The sequence below is a fragment of the Artemia franciscana genome, chromosome 6, assembly GCF_032884065.1.
Source record: "Artemia franciscana chromosome 6, ASM3288406v1, whole genome shotgun sequence".
NCBI lineage: Eukaryota > Metazoa > Arthropoda > Branchiopoda > Anostraca > Artemiidae > Artemia > Artemia franciscana.
This window is the reverse complement of record NC_088868.1, coordinates 30,472,582-30,490,245: the sequence shown is the minus strand read 5'-3', so window position 1 is coordinate 30,490,245 and position 17,664 is coordinate 30,472,582. Positions and strand designations below refer to the sequence as shown.

Below are 17,664 nucleotides of genomic sequence, written 5' to 3'. Positions count from 1 at the left end.
GCGCAATCGCTAATTACTTCAAAGAGGGTAAAAAGTTAGACAAAAAATGGGTTAATAATTGGGCAGTGACTTGACCGGATAATTGCATGCTGTAAAATTCCCAAAAAATGCTTCACAAATGTATCTGGATTCCTAATAAGGGTTCAACTTTTGCCAGAAATCCCAAGAAACCATGGGGAAATTGAACATTTCACAGAATATTGGGGGGCACGGGCCTGAAGGTCCCCGCCCCTGCGTACGTGCCAGTCTCTGTATATCTGCTTTCTTACTCTTCAATGGCTCCATTTCTGTCCTATTTGCAGGTGTAGAGCGTGTATTCATTTCCACTTTTGAAAGTTTTAAAACGAAACAATCTAATCTTTGACTGGTAGATTTTAGGAAGTAAAAGCACCTTAGATATCAGGGAAAAATTGACCGGAGCAAATATGGCGAAATAGGAAGTATAGAACAATTTTCAATTTAGCCATTAACTAGGGGCGCATTTTCACTTGATGATATGGTTTAAGAAGCAGTATATTTAGAAAAATATTACTGTGAAACATTATGAAAGCGTAATGGACCCCCATTTTTCTTGTTTCCTTTATGTTAAAAACGAGCATGGACTAATTTAACGAAAATACCTGCTCAAAGTAAAGAGCAATTTTGACACTTAAAATGAGCAATAGTTTTAAAGCTACTTAACAATTATAGTTTTTTCCAAGTATTGGGGGCAACTGCCTCCTCTCACCCCTCACCCAACAACACCACTACTTGCAAAAGATAGTCATTGACGCTACTTCAACCTTGAAAGGAGGACGTTAGTTTTTGTACGAGCTAAATCTTGCCCTACTACCTTAATTTGGCATGACCTGGAGTAATGTCAAGGGAGATTTACAATTTAGTTTATTTTTGAATCATGGTCACACCTACATAGTCTGCTTACTGACAAAGAACCAACGAAATTCCAGTTTTTCTTGTTTAATAATGGTGTCTGTAATTATCAACAAAGTCTTTGACTGCTGGAGGGTAGAACTCTGATTTTCTATTTAATGCTTCATCCGCGTTTCTATTTGTTTCCATCAACCGATAAACTAAGTTCTTACGGTCTCGAATGCCTAATTGAAGCCTGTGAATCATTTTAGTAGTATGGACGAAATCGTATTCAAGATTTTTTTCTGGGGGCGGGGGGTTACAAAACTTAAAGACACATCATAGATTTATTTATTTTCATTTTAGTTACGATTCGGACATATTTATTTTTTAGGGGGGGGGGTCCAACCCCCTAATCCCACCTGGATACGGCCTCGAGTACGGTAAGTGATAAACATAAGTAGGGAGAGGGTGGATAATTTAAAGTATGACTATAGCTCAGGGAGGGTTATTAGAATATATGTTGCATCATAATCGTTTTAAACTTAAGTTACATGGCCTAATTAAACCATTTTGACCATTGACCTCGGGTATCTGACCTAAATCATTTTGAAAGAAAAGCCCTTGGGTATCTAAAATAGAAGGCAGGGTTGTGACATGAAGTCCCTTTTATTATTGACGTTAGATCTGTGTTAGAGGGCTCACAATCATACCAATTTGAAATTGTTTCGTTTACCAGTATTTTTTCTATTGTCTATAAGACTAAAGTAGTGCTCTATTAATGACAAGATTATTTCATTCATTGAGTTGATAGTCAGCGAGGGGTTGCCAACTTTAAGAAATTGTTTACACAAGATGGCGCGTGACAACAGTTGAAGAACCGCCCCAAGGGTTGTGAAGACTATACTGGGTGTGGCGGAATAGTGCTAAAAATGGCGGAGGGGTCTGTCACACCTAGTGCTCCATGGTTTATATCAGGTGGCGGGAGTGGGTGACCCATGGATTACTGGTGTACTCATAAGTTGGATTATTTTGTGTCAAAAATCTCTGCAACTTTTCTTTAAAATTATTTGATTCACAAACATGCTGGTTACCTCGATTAAATATTACAGGACCTGGTTCAAAGAGTGTGGGAAACTAATAACAGTGGAAATTCAAGTTCGTGTCTGAGAAAAAAACAACAGTCGCCATCTGGCATTACCCGGAACAATAACTGAGTCAGATGTAAAAGCAATATAAATATTCTAGTTGTATTTTAATTACGGTTATTTTAGATTTTGTTTAAAAAACTTTTTAAAACAGCCCTAGCTTCCAAAGTTTTATTATTTTGTATTTCCAAGACGTCTTAAATAGGGATGGTCGTAAAAACTTCGGAGGAAGACATTTGATAAGAAATTCAACGTTCGATTGCCATTTTAAAGAATCAAAATTGATTGGTTGATAACCCGCCCGTGTCCTGTCCTTTTTTGTTACCCTACCCCTCCGTCACATCAAATCTATCTGCTCGAAATTTTGAGACAGCAATTTGTTCAAAATGGTCAGAAGGTCCAATTAATATTACCCCTATCCTGCACCTCCTGGGGTAGGGGTCGTAAATAATACAAATTACTAATTGTTTACGCGCATGTTTCATAATGGTAAAGGGATAGCCTGCTTGATATTGGGTGTACAATATTAATTTAATGGGATTTCCGGTGAGATTTTTAGGAGATCTTTCAGTCAGATCATTTTTCAAAACTTGGTGAAACCTCGAAATTTTCAGAAGCATTGAATTAATCAAACATATGATCCAGAATTCAGACTGTGTCGTCATCTTGTCATTTAAAGACGAACTTCTGTTTAAACTTAACTTAATGCCGTCTTTTGATAGCAACAGTAGGGCATTGTTAGCAGGTCAAAGCCTCATCCTGACATTTGACCTTAGAAAATCCCAAAGAAAGTAGGAAACATAAATAAACTGCAAAAAATAAACAACTGAAGAAAGAGGCTCCACTAACTTTGTAAATTGATAAGATGTACGCTATTTATCATCGAAGTAAGAATTGAACGCTCTGGAATTATTATAATATTTTTGTTCTGTTTATCTATTTCACTAAAAGGAATGTACTAAAAAGAATGTATACTCATTCTAACGAGGTTAGACAACTTTGACTTTATCATTGAATGACATTTTTCATGGGCACACGCGGGCCAAAACTAAATAAAAAAGAAAATAATTACTAGACAGTATTTAACATATTTGATAATGGATAATTGTTGTTTTTTTTTCAAAACGGCTGAAAATTTTACAAATGAGTTTTAGAATAATAATATGGAGAAGTTTCTTTCCTACTGGAACTTTAGAAAAGCAACCACGTGTTTTCCATTTTGTATTATAAGAGCGATAGAAAAATGGTGCGTAGTATTTTTTTCTTTTTCTTGCAATATTCCAACCTTCACAAGTCAAATTTAATAAACCAAGATGGAAACTATAGAAATGCCTTGGTTTTTTATAATATACATTAGGATGATATATACACCATATACACAAGGATACCCTGATGTATATGATGTCGTGGTGTATTATACAAAACTAAAAAAAAATAAAAATAAAAAAAATTAAAAAGGTAAAAACTACAAAAAAAAAACTAAAAAGAAAAAAGAAAAAAACTAAAAAAAACAAAAAAAGGTAAAAACCAAAAAAAAACTAAAAAGAAAAAAAAGGGGAAAAACACAAAAATTTATTTCATCATATACCAATTCAAAAATGAATGTATATACAGACCGGGACACCGGGACACAAATGACGACCGGGACACAGGGAATATAAATGACGACCGGGACACAGGGACACAACTACAACAGGGACGCCCGGGGGTACAGGGGGATATATAAATGACGATGGGGACACAGGGAATGTTCGATTAGCAATCACCATCAACAAAGCTCAAGGGCAATCATTAGAATCATGAGGTATAACTAAAAAAAAAAAACTAAAATAAAGGTAAAAAACTAAAAAAAAGACCAATTCAAAAACGAATGTATATACAGACCGGGACACCGGGACACAACTGACGACCGGGACACAGGGAATATAAATGACGACCGGAACACAGGGACGCAACTACAACGGGGACGCCGGGGGGCACAGGGGGATATATAAATGACGACGGCGACACAGGGAATGGTTGATTAGCAATCGCCATCAACAAAGCTCAAGGGCAATCATTAGAACCATGAGGTATAGATCTAAATACGGATTGTTTTCCCACGGACAATTATATGTTGCATGTTCAAGAGTCGGTAAACCTGACAATCTATTTATATGCACAGACAATGGGACAGCGAAGAATGTTGTATATTCGCAAGTTTTACGTAGTTAAAAACATATATATATATACTAGCTGTTGGGGTGGCGCTTCGCGCCACCCCAACACCTAGTTGGTGGGGGCGCTTCGCGCCCCCCCAAGCCCCCCCGCGCGCGTAAGTCGTTACGCGCCATAATAGTTACGCGCCATTGTAGTTGTGTCCCTATGTCCCACCTGTGAATATAGATAGATATATATATATATATATATATATATATATATATATATATATATATATATATATATATATATATATATATATATATATATATATATATATATATGGTTTTAACTACGTAAAACTTGCGAATATACAACATTCTTTGCTGTCCCATTGTCTTTGCATATAAATAGATTGTCAGGTTTACCGACTCTTGAACATGCAACATATAATGGTCCATGGGAAAACAATCTGTATTCAGATCTATACCTCATGATTCTAATGATTGCCCTTGAGCTTTGTTGATGGTGATTGCTAATCGACCATTCCCTGTCCCGGTGTCCCGGTCGTCATTTACATCCCCCTGTTTCCCCCGGTGTCCCCGTTGTAGTTGTGTCCCTGTGTCCCGGTCGTCATTTATATTCCCTGTGTCCCGGTCGTCATTTGTATCCCGGTGTCCCGGTCTGTATATACATTCGTTTTTTAGTTTTGTTTTTCTCCTTTATTTTTTTCCTTTTTTTTCTTTTTTAGCTTATTTAGATTTTTAGATTTTTTAGTTTTTTTATTAGTTTTTAGTTTTTTTTTCTTTTTAGTTTTTTTGTCCCGGTCGTCATTTATATCCCCCTGTTTCCCCCGGTGTCCCCGTTGGTTTTTCTCCTTTATTTTTTTCCTTTTTTTTCTTTTTTAGTTTATTTAGATTTTTAGATTTTTTAGTTTTTTTATTAGTTTTTAGTTTTTTTTTCTTTTTAGTTTTTTTGTAGTTTTTAACTTCTTTTTAGTTTTGTTAATTTTTTTTTTTTACTTATGTCCTGGTCGTCATTCATACTCCCTGTGTCCCGGTGCTTCCCGGTGCTTTGTTGATTGCTAATCGAACATTCCTTTTGTCCTGGTCGCTTTCTCTTTGAGTTTCGTCATTTATTTTTTTCTTTTTTAGTTCTTTTAGTTTTTACCTTTTTTAGTTTTTTTTAGTTTTTTAGATGAAAATTTTTTTTAGTTTTTTCCTTTTTTTCTTTTTAGTTTTTTATTGGTTTTTACCTTTATTTTAGCTTATTTTTCAGTTTTTTCCTTTTTTTTAGTTTTTTTTTATTTTTTATTTTTTTTAGTTTTTTACCTTTTTTTAGTTTTTTTAGTTTTTTTAGTTTTTTAGCTTTTTTACTTTTTTTTATTAGTTTTTAGTTTTTTTTGTAGTTTTTGCCTTTTTTTAGTTTTTTCAGTTTTTTTTTAGTTTTTTATTGGTTTTTACCTTTATTTTAGCTTATTTTTCAGTTTTTTCCCTTTTTTTTAGTTTTTTTTAGTTTTTAGTTTTTTTCGTTTTTTACCTTTTTTTTAGTTTTTTTAGTTTTTTTAGTTTTTTAGCTTTTTTATTTTTTTTTATTAGTTTTTAGTTTTTTTTGTAGTTTTTGCCTTTTTTTAGTTTTTTTAGTTTTTTAGCTTTTTTATTAGTTTTTAGTTTTTTTTGTAGTTTTTGCCTTTTTTTAGTTTTTTTAGTTTTTTAGCTTTTTTATTTTTTTTATTAGTTTTTAGTTTTTTTTGTAGTTTTTGCCTTTTTTAGTTTTTTCAGTTTTGACGTCACCTGATCCAGTTTTTTCAGGTGACGTCACCTGACACATCCATCCACACATCCACAGACAGACAACTTATTTTTATATATATAGATATATATATATATATATATATATATATATATATATATATATATATATATATATATATATTCACAGGTGGGACACAGGGACACAACTACAATGGCGCGTAACTAATATGGCGCGTAACGACTTAGGCGCGCGGGGGGGGGGGGCTTGGGGGGCGCAAAGCGCCACCCCAACAGCTAGAAACATCTAAAAACACATGCTAACTTTAACTTAGAGATGTTGACAAATCTACTTATAAGCGATTATTTGTCAGCGATACTGGATGATACTGTATTGGATGCTAAAAAAAAATGAATCATATTAGGATTAAGATGAAAAAAATAGATACACCGATAAGGTAGATAAGATAAAAGTTGTTGCAAAAAGACTGTGGGCCCTAGCAACACAAAATACAGCCTACAATCAAGGCTTGAAGAACAAAATACGACTTAAATAATATAAATCAAGGAAAAAGAAAACACAACAAGGTTAACATTATCAAACTAAAAACAATAACCCTAATACCTAAAAATCCCTTACAAACTATCCTCTCAAACATCCCTAATATCCCTATGTTTAATCCTTATACAAGGAAACTTGCTCAGCTGTTTGATAACATACGCGTTGCTCTTTGACACTCGCTCAATGAACCAACATTCATTCCCAAACACTCCTCCAGAATATTCACTCTCTGACTCAGATAGCCCTTCACGCTCGGATACAAAATGAAAGAGATTCTGATTCATACATCCATACATAGGGCAAAAGTGGGGGCCTGCCACCAACCTAAACTTTCCTAAAAATTTCTTCCTTTCCTAAATCCAACTATACCACCAACAAAAATTCTTCAAATCCTTTCTATTCAACCCAAATTTAAAATAACGAAGTTACATGAGGTTGCTTTGTGTCTACACGTGTTAATTTTAGGAAATTAATATAGAGTATAACAGATGAAGGCTCCATCTTAAGATTATTTTTATCAAGATGTTTGTCTCTATGTTAAAAAAAAAAAAACGAAAAAAACTGATCTAGTTGCAGTTGTCAGTACTATTCTACCGATGTTGTCAAATAAAATGTTTTGTTAAGTAGGCTATAACGTCTTTGCTACAAGAAATGTACGAATATAAAATACCTATATTAAATCAACCACTTATAAAAAAATTGAATATCAAAAATATGATTTATTTTCAGTAAATATTTTTTTTTATGTTCTTCTACTTCTCTTTTTTCTTTTTTTGTCTACGCTTGACCAAAATTGATATTTAGTAATTTGAGCTGGGTTAAGGCTATTTTGACTAAAAACCATGTATTAAGATTTTTAGAATTTATTAACAGACATTTTCAAATGGTCAATTTTAATTAATAAAACCGAATGAAGCACGAATATTCACTGATGTTTGAACTTGGCTTATTACAATTTTTCTGCTTTAGTGTCTAGATTACTAATATGCCAATTTCAAACAGTTTGTGGTAACGAACTGTAAGTAAGGAGTGACACGGCTCAATAGTTACCGAAACTCTAAAAAACCGAATTTTGATACCAATAGATATATCAAAAGAACAAGATCTTTATTTTGATTTTAAATATATATTTTTGATCAAGTTTAATCTTACCCATCCAAAGTTACGAGCCTGAGAAAATTTGCCTCATTTTCGAAAAAAGGGGGAAACGCTCTCTAAAGGTCCTAGAATCTTAATGAAAATCCTACCAGTAGATTCAAAATATCAGAGGACCCTAGTGTAGAGGTTTCAAGCTCCTATCTGCGCAAATGTGGAATTTTATATTTTTTGCCAGAAAAGAGATCACAGATGCGTGTGTTCAGTGGTTCTTTTGTTTTTTGTTGTTTTTTTTCCCCAGGGTTCATCGTATCGACCCAGTGACCCTCAAATTTTGTGAAAGGCTCATTCTAACGGAAAAAAGTTCTAGTGCCCTTTTTAAGTGACCGAATAACTGGAGGGCAACTAAGCCCCCTCCCACGCTCATTTTCCCCCTAAAATCACTGGATCAAAATTTTGAGATAGCCATTTTGTTCAATATTGTCAAAATATCTAATATCTATGACTTCAAGGATGACTCAATCCCCCACTGTCCCCGGGGGAAGGGCTGCAAGTTATGAACTTTGCCCATTGTATACATATAGTTTTTGTCATTGGTAAGTATAGGGAAGTTTTCAGGGGGGATTTTTCATGTTGAACGGTGAGTGGATTGGGTTACGTGGGAGGATTCAACGGAGGAATTTTTCGCGGGGGAAGATAATTTCTATGAATGGGGCGCTGAATGTCCCAGTATTATTTAAAAAACGAACAGAAATTAAATTAAAAAATGAGTTTTTTCAACTGAAAGTAAGTAGTAACATTAAAACTTAAAACGAACAGAAATTATTATGTATATGAGGGGCTTTGTACCCTCGTCAATACCTCGCTCTTTACGCTAAAGTATTTTTAGTAATTTCAAATGAGCTATTTATTTCAATTAAACGGCCCTTGTGATTCATGCGGTCATTCTTAAAGAATTGGAACAAAAATGACTCAATCCCCCACTGTCCCCGGGGGAAGGGCTGCAAGTTATGAACTTTGCCCATTGTATACATATAGTTTTTGTCATTGTTAAGTATACAGAAGTTTTCAGGGGGGATTTTTCATGTTGAACGGTGAGGGGATTGGGTTACGTGGGAGGATTCAACGGAGGAATTTTTCGTGGGGGAAGATAATTTCTATGAATGGGGCGCTGAATGTCCCAGCATTATTTAAAAAACGAACAGAAATTAAATTAAAAAATGAGTTTTTTCAACTGAAAGTAAGTAGTAACATTAAAACTTAAAACGAACAGAAACTATTACGTATATGAGGGGCTTTGTACCCTCGTCAATACCTCGCTCTTTACGCTAAAGTATTTTTAGTAATTTCAAATGAGCTATTTATTTCAATTAAACGGCCCTTGTGATTCATGGGGTCATTCTTAAAGAATTGGAACAAAAATCGAACATTAGCGTAAAGAGTGAGAAATTGACGAGGGGAAAAACCCACTCATAATACGTATATGAGGAAGTTCACCCCCTCGTCAATACCTCACTCTTTACGCTAAAGTTCGAATTTTGTTAATATTGGCCGATATAAGAAATAATTTGTTTTTGTTATATTCCGGTCAATCAAAGCATTTAATTTTACTTTAAGCTCATAACTATGATTTTTATGTGATAATAAACCAAAGATATTGTATGTGATCGGCTTGTGGTTGTTATTAAATAAAAAAAAATAAAACAATTTTTTCCATGTGAAAGTAAGGAATAACATTAAAACTTAAAACAAACACAAATTGTTATGTATATCTTTTAAAGATATTTTCTTTCATTCATTTTAGTCATTTGAAAATTGCTTTACTTGCAACTCTCATTTTCATAAGAATTGTTTTGACCTCTTTGGCCGTCTTGTTAATTTGTCTTTTAAAATCAGTTCCGCAAATATCGTTAAATTAAGTTACGTGGGAGAATCTAACCATGGAAAAATTTCTCGTGGTGGAAGGGATCTTTCCATGGAGGGGGAGCGGGATTTACCAATATTATTTAAAAACGATAAGCAATTAATAAAAAAACTAGTTTTTTGAACTGAAAGTAAGAAGCAACAATTCAGTTTGTTCCTTTTTTTGTGTTTAAAAAACGTTCGTTTTTGTGGATGAAAAATGTGTTTAAAATTTTTTTAAAAAAAAATTAATACATTTATGGCAATGTATCTATACATTGGCATAAATGGAACAGTAATATTCTATGTCAGAAAGGCATTCAAAGAAATTTATCTTTTTTCGTGGAAGTCTTTTGCATAGCTTCTTAAAATTTTGCTTTCTATGTTTAAATTCAATTTTAAGTTCAATAATTTAAACCAACTACAATACGCATTGCGGCGCCGTTTTTGCCATACAAAATTTATTGTTTCCTATCATAATGTATCTTGTATAAGCATATGCCAATCCTGAATATTGATGAGAAATTAACTGATTATTGTTAATTGATTAAATATTTAATTGAATTATTTTCTATGACAGCTTTCATGACACTGTTGAAAAATTAATTTATTATTGTTAATTGATTAAATACTTAATTAAATTTTTTTCTTTGACAGCTTTTGTGGTACTGGGCTAATAAAAGCGTTAGGCCTAATATGCAATAGTCAATCTTTACCTATGTTTTCCCGCTAAAATTTTGTCGGTAGTTCAGTTCCTTTATTTATTTCAATTTCAATTCCTGAAATTTGATTTTTAACTTGAAATCAAGTCAAATATTTTCAAATCAACAATTATAATAGTCGGAAAACAGACAAAATTTAGAATTTGTTGAGGAACATGTTTGATAAAAAACGCATATATTACTGAGCTGACCATAATATTAATGAGTAGAATAATAATTTATGACATAAATATGTCTCCTTCAAGTGCGGGTTTAGTCCCCGTAAAAAAATGAAAGATTTTATCAGGGTAAAATGCTATTAAATCTAAAATCTCAAAATTAAACTTCTTGCAATGAAAAAGAGTTAAAATCTTAAAATTCAACTTCATTAATAAAAAAAGAAGACAATTTTCAGGGATAACTGACCTCGACAGATCATTTGAAATGGAAGGTTAACTTCTTGCAAAACTACTTTTCAAGCACTCAGTGTATGGGCTTTAGCCCATAGCATTATGGGCTAAAGTATATGTTTAAAGCATTACTTAAATATAATTTATGTTAATAAATATTAATCTATGTTATTTGCAGGGACATAGCGCGTTTGCACGATGGGACGCCTTCTTAAGAAATGGTTACGTTATTGTAGTTTTCCAACTGATGGCGCTATCAGCCCAAGGAATAATATCCCAGCTATCTTCTAATATCATAACCGTCGGAGGAATTCGGTTTCAGTCTGTACTGCAGGTCAGTTTTCAATACTATATAAAAAAGCTGCACATTTGACTGTCACATTGTCAAAAAGAAAGTACTGGCGATGCATGGTAATTTTTAACGCAATTTTACCAATGTTGTAATGAAATTTTTTCGTAAATTTCCGGAAATTTTCCCTGAGTAATGTAAAACTATCAAGTTTTAAAATAGACATACGTAACTTGACAAAACAGAAATTGGGAACCTAAGAACTTAATTTGTTTCCCTTTAAGTTGCTCTTGCTCTATATTTGAGCGTGTTTTACCTCAAAGCCTAGTTCCTGAGGCTGGTATCTGTCCATATTGTTCTCCAAAACTTATTTCGTTTACAAAATTCCATCATAGCTCAAACGATTGGTGGCAGGGAATTGTAAATACAGTGACCCGCTAATAAAAACTGACAGCCTGAAAAAAAATGAATAGTATAATATTCATTACAAGAAACCCACTTTTCATGCTGATAATATGAAAAAAACTTCGTTTTCTTAAAGAGTTAAAGAGGCTGCGTCCCAAAGTCGAACCTTAAAACGTACAGGAATTAGAAAAGGCAGTTGGGGGGCTGCCGCCCCCCCAAACCCCCCGCTTTTAAAGACTCTTTTGTACAGGTTTTTTGTTTTTTTGCTAACCCCCCGCTCTTGGCTTCGGAAAGGCCCTCTTTTAATTAAAAAATAATTGAAATGAATGAATAATGGAATAACTTCGAAAAATGTTAAACACAAGAGGACAGGAGAACCATTGCGCCGAAACTAGTAATTAGTAACAATGAAGTCCCCCCACAAAAAAAACCTGTCCAAAAGAGTCTTTAAAAGCGGGGGGTTTGGGGGGCGGCAGCCCCCCAACTGCCTTTTCTAATTCCTGTACGTTTTAAGGTTCGACTTTGGGACGCAGCCTCTTTAACTCTTTAAGAAAACGAAGTTTTTTTCATATTATTTCTGTACGTTTTTCTACAATCCATGGTGGATGTAATTTAATAATTCCTGTACTCCTCGTGGAGGAATTAGGAGAGGAAGTTGGGTGGCTGCCGCCCCCCAAACCCCCCGCTTTTAAAGACTCTTTTGTACAGGTTTTTTGTTTTTTTGCTAACCCCCCGCTCTTGGCTTCGAAAAGGCCCTCTTTTAATTAAAAAATAATTGAAATGAATGAATAATGGAATAACTTCGAAAAATGTTAAACACAAGAGGACAGGAGAACCATTGCGCCGAAACTAGTAATTAGTAACAATGAAGTCCCCCCACAAAAAAAACCTGTCCAAAAGAGTCTTTAAATTAGGACTATAAGAAGACTATTAGGAGAGGCAAACCCCCCGCTTTTAAAGACTCTTTTGTACAGGTTTATTTTTTTTCATATTAATTCTGTACGTTTTTCTACAATCCATGGTGGATGTAATTTAATAATTCCTGTACTCCTCGTACAGGAATTAGGAGAGGAACCTCCCCCCCCCCGCTTTTAAATCATTGTATAAAATAGAAAAAAAATAGATAGAATGACCGAAATGTTTCTTTTGCTCATAAGAAGCTAATATTCTGTTATCTCTCAAATGATAAGCTGTCCAGGTGTTATCAAAATTTTTTTGATGTTGTGAAAAAAAACCTCCCGTAAGGGACTTGAACCCTTAACCCGAGGATTAAAAGTCTCACGCTCTACCAACTGAGCTAATAACTTGCATGTGTGTAAATATAACTTCTCAATAGCTTTTAAAAATTTCAAATTAACATGGGCTCTTATGGAGAGAAATCCGTTAATTAAATAGCTAATGGGTGGTTTCTGGAAAACAGGGAAGGAGTTATCGGATCGAGCTGAAATTTCGCGGATAAGCTCCTGGGCCGTAGGGGACCTTAACTTGTGAATTTCAGCCCGATCGGACAACGTTAAAAGGGGTGGGGGGGGGGGGGGTTGGAGGGTCGAAACTTTCGGGGGGTTAAGATTTTCCTACGAAACTTTCATGGGCACTTACTCGGAGAATTCCGCATCGAATGAGTCTTCGTACACCCAGATCCGATGTCGGGTGTGACCTGTAGGCGTCTAGAAAAAAAAGTAAATGAATTTTAAGTGGCTATGCGTGGTTTCTGGAAAACAGGGAAGGAGTTATCGGATCAAGCTGAAATTTCGCGGATAAGCTCCTGGGCCCTAGGGGACCTTAACTTGTGAATAGGGGACCTTAACTGAACCTTAAAGGGGGGCTTGGGTTGACAGGTCGAAACTTTCGGCCAGATTTTCCCCATGAAGAAAAAGTTGGAGGGGGATGAAATTTTGCAGGTTTCTTAGTTGGAGCTCGGGCTACGAAATGCATCCCTCCCCATCCGTCTGCGACCACTGGAACCGAAGATCTCTTAACATTGTCGTGTGTCGCCTCTTTATAGAGGCACGAGTGTGCCTCCTTGATTACCAAAGTGTAAAATTAGTAATTTTAAAATTATGTTATAATTTATTACCGTGAGAACACTTAATTAGCTTTAGAAACAGGGGGAAACACCTACAGAAAAGTATGCAGTCTTGAAGAAATCTCTGCAATGAAATTCCTCATATGTTTGAAGCCTGAAGTGGAGAGTCTAATTAATTTTAAGCTTTTTAACTTATCAAAGTGTGAATCTTGTAGTAACAATTTTAGAATCAAGAATTTAGTCTACTTGAATCCGACTTTTTCTCCCATTAAATAAAAAAAACAAGTTTTTTCAACTGAAAGTAAGGAGCAACAGTAAAACTTAAAACCGAACAGAAACTATCACGTGTATGAAGGGGATTGCCCAAATCCTCAACATCTTGCTCTTTACACTAATTTTTTTTAGTATTTTAAAAAAAAGCTTCCTATTGCAGCCACTTTGGAAAGAACAGTTGGAAAGAACGCGAAAATTTACCATAGAGAGCGCTAGTATCCCAATTTCATCCAAAATGGCGTTTACATCTGTTTCACAAAAAACGGCTGATTGTTCTAATTAAACGATCCTTGATCCTTGTGTTTCAGAAGTCGCTCTTAAAGGATTGGGAGAAAATTTAAACTTTACCATATAGAATGAGGGGTTGAGGAGGAGGAAATCCCCTTCACGCACCTAATAATTTCTGTTTGGTTTAAGTTGTAATGTTGCTCCTTACCTTAAGTTGAAAAAACTTGTTTTTTTAATTTAATTTCTGATCGTTTTTAAGTAATGCCAGGAAATCTGGCCCTACCTCCACGGAGAAATCTCCTTCTCTACTGTAATATCCTCTTGACAATTCAATAACTCCACGCGTAAAATTGAGACGCAAATGAGAAAGCAAGGCATTTAAAAAGAATGTTGTATAGGAATTCTGGCAAATTGATCCAGTGCATAATTTCACCTGACAAGTTCACCCCTGGGAACCTCCCTCTTCATAGAAAATTTCCCCTTGGAAAAACCTCTAGCGAAAAATTTGTCCCTACCCGAAAATACATACATACTTCACAATAACAAATGCTATTTGTAAAAAATGGGCAAATTTTATCACTTAAAGACCCTTTCCCCTGGGACTGAGGGGGGTCATTTTATATTCAAACGCATAGTTATTGGGCCTTTGAACTATGATGAGCAAAATGGCTATCTCAAAATTTTGATCGGACGACTTCGGAGAAAAAGGGGTGGGGAGGCCTAGTTTGCCTCCAATCTTTTTTTATATTTCTGTTGGTTTCAAAGTTCCGTTTATTAGAGTTTCAGTTACTATTGAGCCGGGTCGCTCCTTACTTACAGTTCGTTATTAAGAACTGTTCAGTGGAAAATCCCGGAGGAGAATTTTTTCGCAAACTAGCTAAGGGTAAATGTAAATACAGTAGATGTAGATGCAGTCAAGGGTGATGGTCAAAATATTTCATAGAGGGTGACTAGCCAACAAAAATATTCAAGTATTCAAGCTTGAAAAAATACTGTTATGCCAGAAAAACGTCATATAATTTCAAATATTACGAGGTTTAGCTGTCTTTGTCAATTATTGGTCTCACAGAGGATGGAGATTTGGAGGCCAAGGCCCCCTTGGCCCTCGCTTTTCACTTAATCGAATGCTACTACTACTATTAACAACTCACTGCAGCACCAAGCAGCCTGAGGCCCACATAGTTGTGCACGCCCCTCCTCCGTCTCAATCTCTTCAAATCCTTCCTCTTTACAACCTCCCAAGAAGTTTTTATTCCCCTTAATTCTTTCTTTAAGACATTTCCCACCCCTATTTTGGGGTTGATCTGATTTTCGCTCGGTCCTAGATGGTTGGCCGACAAGTACAATCTTTGGCAATCTGTCATCCTTAATCCACAGAACGTGTCTTAGTCATCTCAACCTTTCTTTCATTTACTGAATGGACAGGCAGATTTCATCTGTGCTTTGACCTTACTAAATTATGCTGATTAAAGCATCTTAAGCGATATGTCGTCAGAATGTAGAAGATGGTTAATAGTGAAAACGACATTTTATTTCATTTTGTTTCTAAAAACTAAGATCAAGGATGTATGTTTAGTTTTTTTTCTAGGGGTCTTTTACCATACCAGTGGTAATAAAATATTGGGGAAAGGGTCATTCTAACATGGGTTTCAATTTCTTAGCCTTCATTAAGTAGCAAAGGGGATGAAAATCCCGACATAGCCAACTTATTTAAAACTATTGAAAGGCTGGTCTCCAAACCTCTCTATTTCAGAGGTTATACTGCTTTGTGGTGGTGCATTTGTGCTAAACGTATACGCAATCCATGCAAAATAGCAGGTTATTATATATAGAAAATTCCTTTGAACTTTTATTTGACCGATTCGATTCAGTTGAGGCTCCTTCACTTTATGTACATTAGTTTATTTTTGTTCAATAGGTATGGCACAGGAGATCAGTTATTCTTTCTTTGGGGAAATATTTTTGGCAGAGGGGACTTTTTGCTGAAACCTCAGGAAATAGGATGGAAATATGCATTTGTATGATAATTTACTTTGGGGGCAGAGAGCAGACTATGAGTGGAAAATTGGGCATATTTCTAAGCACACATACAATCTAGAGCCAAATCTTGCAGATATTTTCGGATGGGAAATGGGGGAGGTCCTGAGCTCAAATTAAAACCTCAGTTTAAATATAGTTTTTCAAACTTTCTGGTGGCCGTCCTTCTGAATGAATTTAAAGGGGGGTTTCCTTCACTCTAAGGCATATGTCTGAACAGAGTGAGCTGTTTGGGTACTAGGGGATGGCAAGTCTCCTGGCCTTGCACGAAAGGGCGAAGGTGAGTGGATATCTTCAAAGAACAAACTAAATACAGTTTTCCAAATGAACCAACAGTGCTGAGTTAGTTTAATATGAACATTTATTGTCCCTTATAAACGAGGGTCTGGCGTCACTTAAATCCACTGGTGGCTGCTTAAGCTTTATGAAGACTATTCATTATGTATAGAATATGGTATATATTCAAGACGGAGTATTACGCAAAAGTTAAATTATGTCGTATAAGGCAAGGGGTGGAAGGGGGGCCTACTAGTTGCAACCTCTATCCTATAATGAAGTTATGAAGTTTTAAACTTTCAAGTTTTAAGGCCATCCCCTCCGATTAGTGAAAATTTCGTATTTTTTATTTTGAATAAAATAAAATATTGCTTTTTCAAACCGTTGTGATAAAGCAATAAACTTTTTGTCACATTTCTGTTTGGTAGATTATTCAATCTTGGAGGTTAAAAACTACTAAAAATTTAGTATCAAGAGTAGGGGGTCGGACTGAGCAGCTGCAAACCTCATTCATGAAATAAATTCTGCTCAACTTGAGTTGACTGTTGCTCCCTCCCGAGAAGTTTTTCTTTCAATTGAATTCTTTTTATGACTGATTTCCACCTCACCCAAAATGGTAAAATCTTGGCTTAACCTCAATTTTTTTTTCCTAAAATGCACGATTTGTATCAACCTGACGTTCCTCATTTGTAAAAATGTGGGCCTCAGTACACTAACCTTTCTTTTATTGTTGATCTTGAAAACTTGATGAAGCTACATTTTTTGTATAGCTTATTGCTCCATATACTGTAATTCAAACAAAAACCTTCAGTTCCCCTTAGAAAATTGAATTGAAAACTTCTATCATGAATTGAAAACCTATTGAAGCTCCCACATTTGAGAATCATACGTGACCACTATCATTATTGCGGCCTCAATCGTTCTTCCCTATCCTTCCTAGCTTGTGTTCAACTGCGAAAAAAAAACAACAAAAAACACCAGCACCCTAAGTAAGTCTTAGTATTACCTGAGTTTAGTTTCTCTCTATACTTCCGAACTTGTTTTCAACTGCGAAAATGACCTTGTACCTCAGTGATTCTACTTTTTGCGCTACCGCTGCATCCACTGCATTACCGCATCATCAAACACGCATATACAACAAATATGCGGCATCAAGAGATACGTTGCCCTCACAATCACAGAATACCGAATGAAATGATTGGGCAATGCATTACGGAAGCCACCAGAGTACCCGTCTTTTCGAATCCTTTTGGAAGTGGAATCCCGGGCTTCCACTGGGAAGCCCAGTGGCTTCTAGTTGCAGAGTAGCTGGCACAGACTGCACTATATTGATCAAACGGAAACCTCTAGATGTTCATTTGCTTCACAAACTAATCCATTCATTTTACTAATATTACCCACATCAGTGAAGCTTTTAACTTAATTATCACCTTTTTACCTTCATTTATTATTAGGCTAAGTGACTTAGTTTTCTGAAAATGAATGTCTTGCACTATTTGGCACTTTTACTGTTCGTACACCTTTAATTCTAAAAACCACCAAAAATTTATTCATTTAACTAACCTTTTTATCT

The 17,664-nt window shown here is 35.1% G+C and overlaps 1 protein-coding gene across 4 annotated transcripts in view; it reads left to right on the top strand.

The window, feature by feature from the left end:
* Nucleotides 1-17,664, top strand: part of LOC136028300 (ATP-binding cassette sub-family C member Sur-like) — a 234,735-nt gene that overhangs the window by 71,845 nt on the left and 145,226 nt on the right. For all 4 annotated transcript variants that reach the window (XM_065706058.1, XM_065706059.1, XM_065706061.1 and 1 more), the window contains one exon: nucleotides 10,736-10,891. In XM_065706058.1, coding sequence (XP_065562130.1) covers nucleotides 10,736-10,891 — 156 coding nt within the window. The remainder of the gene's footprint in view (nucleotides 1-10,735; nucleotides 10,892-17,664) is intronic.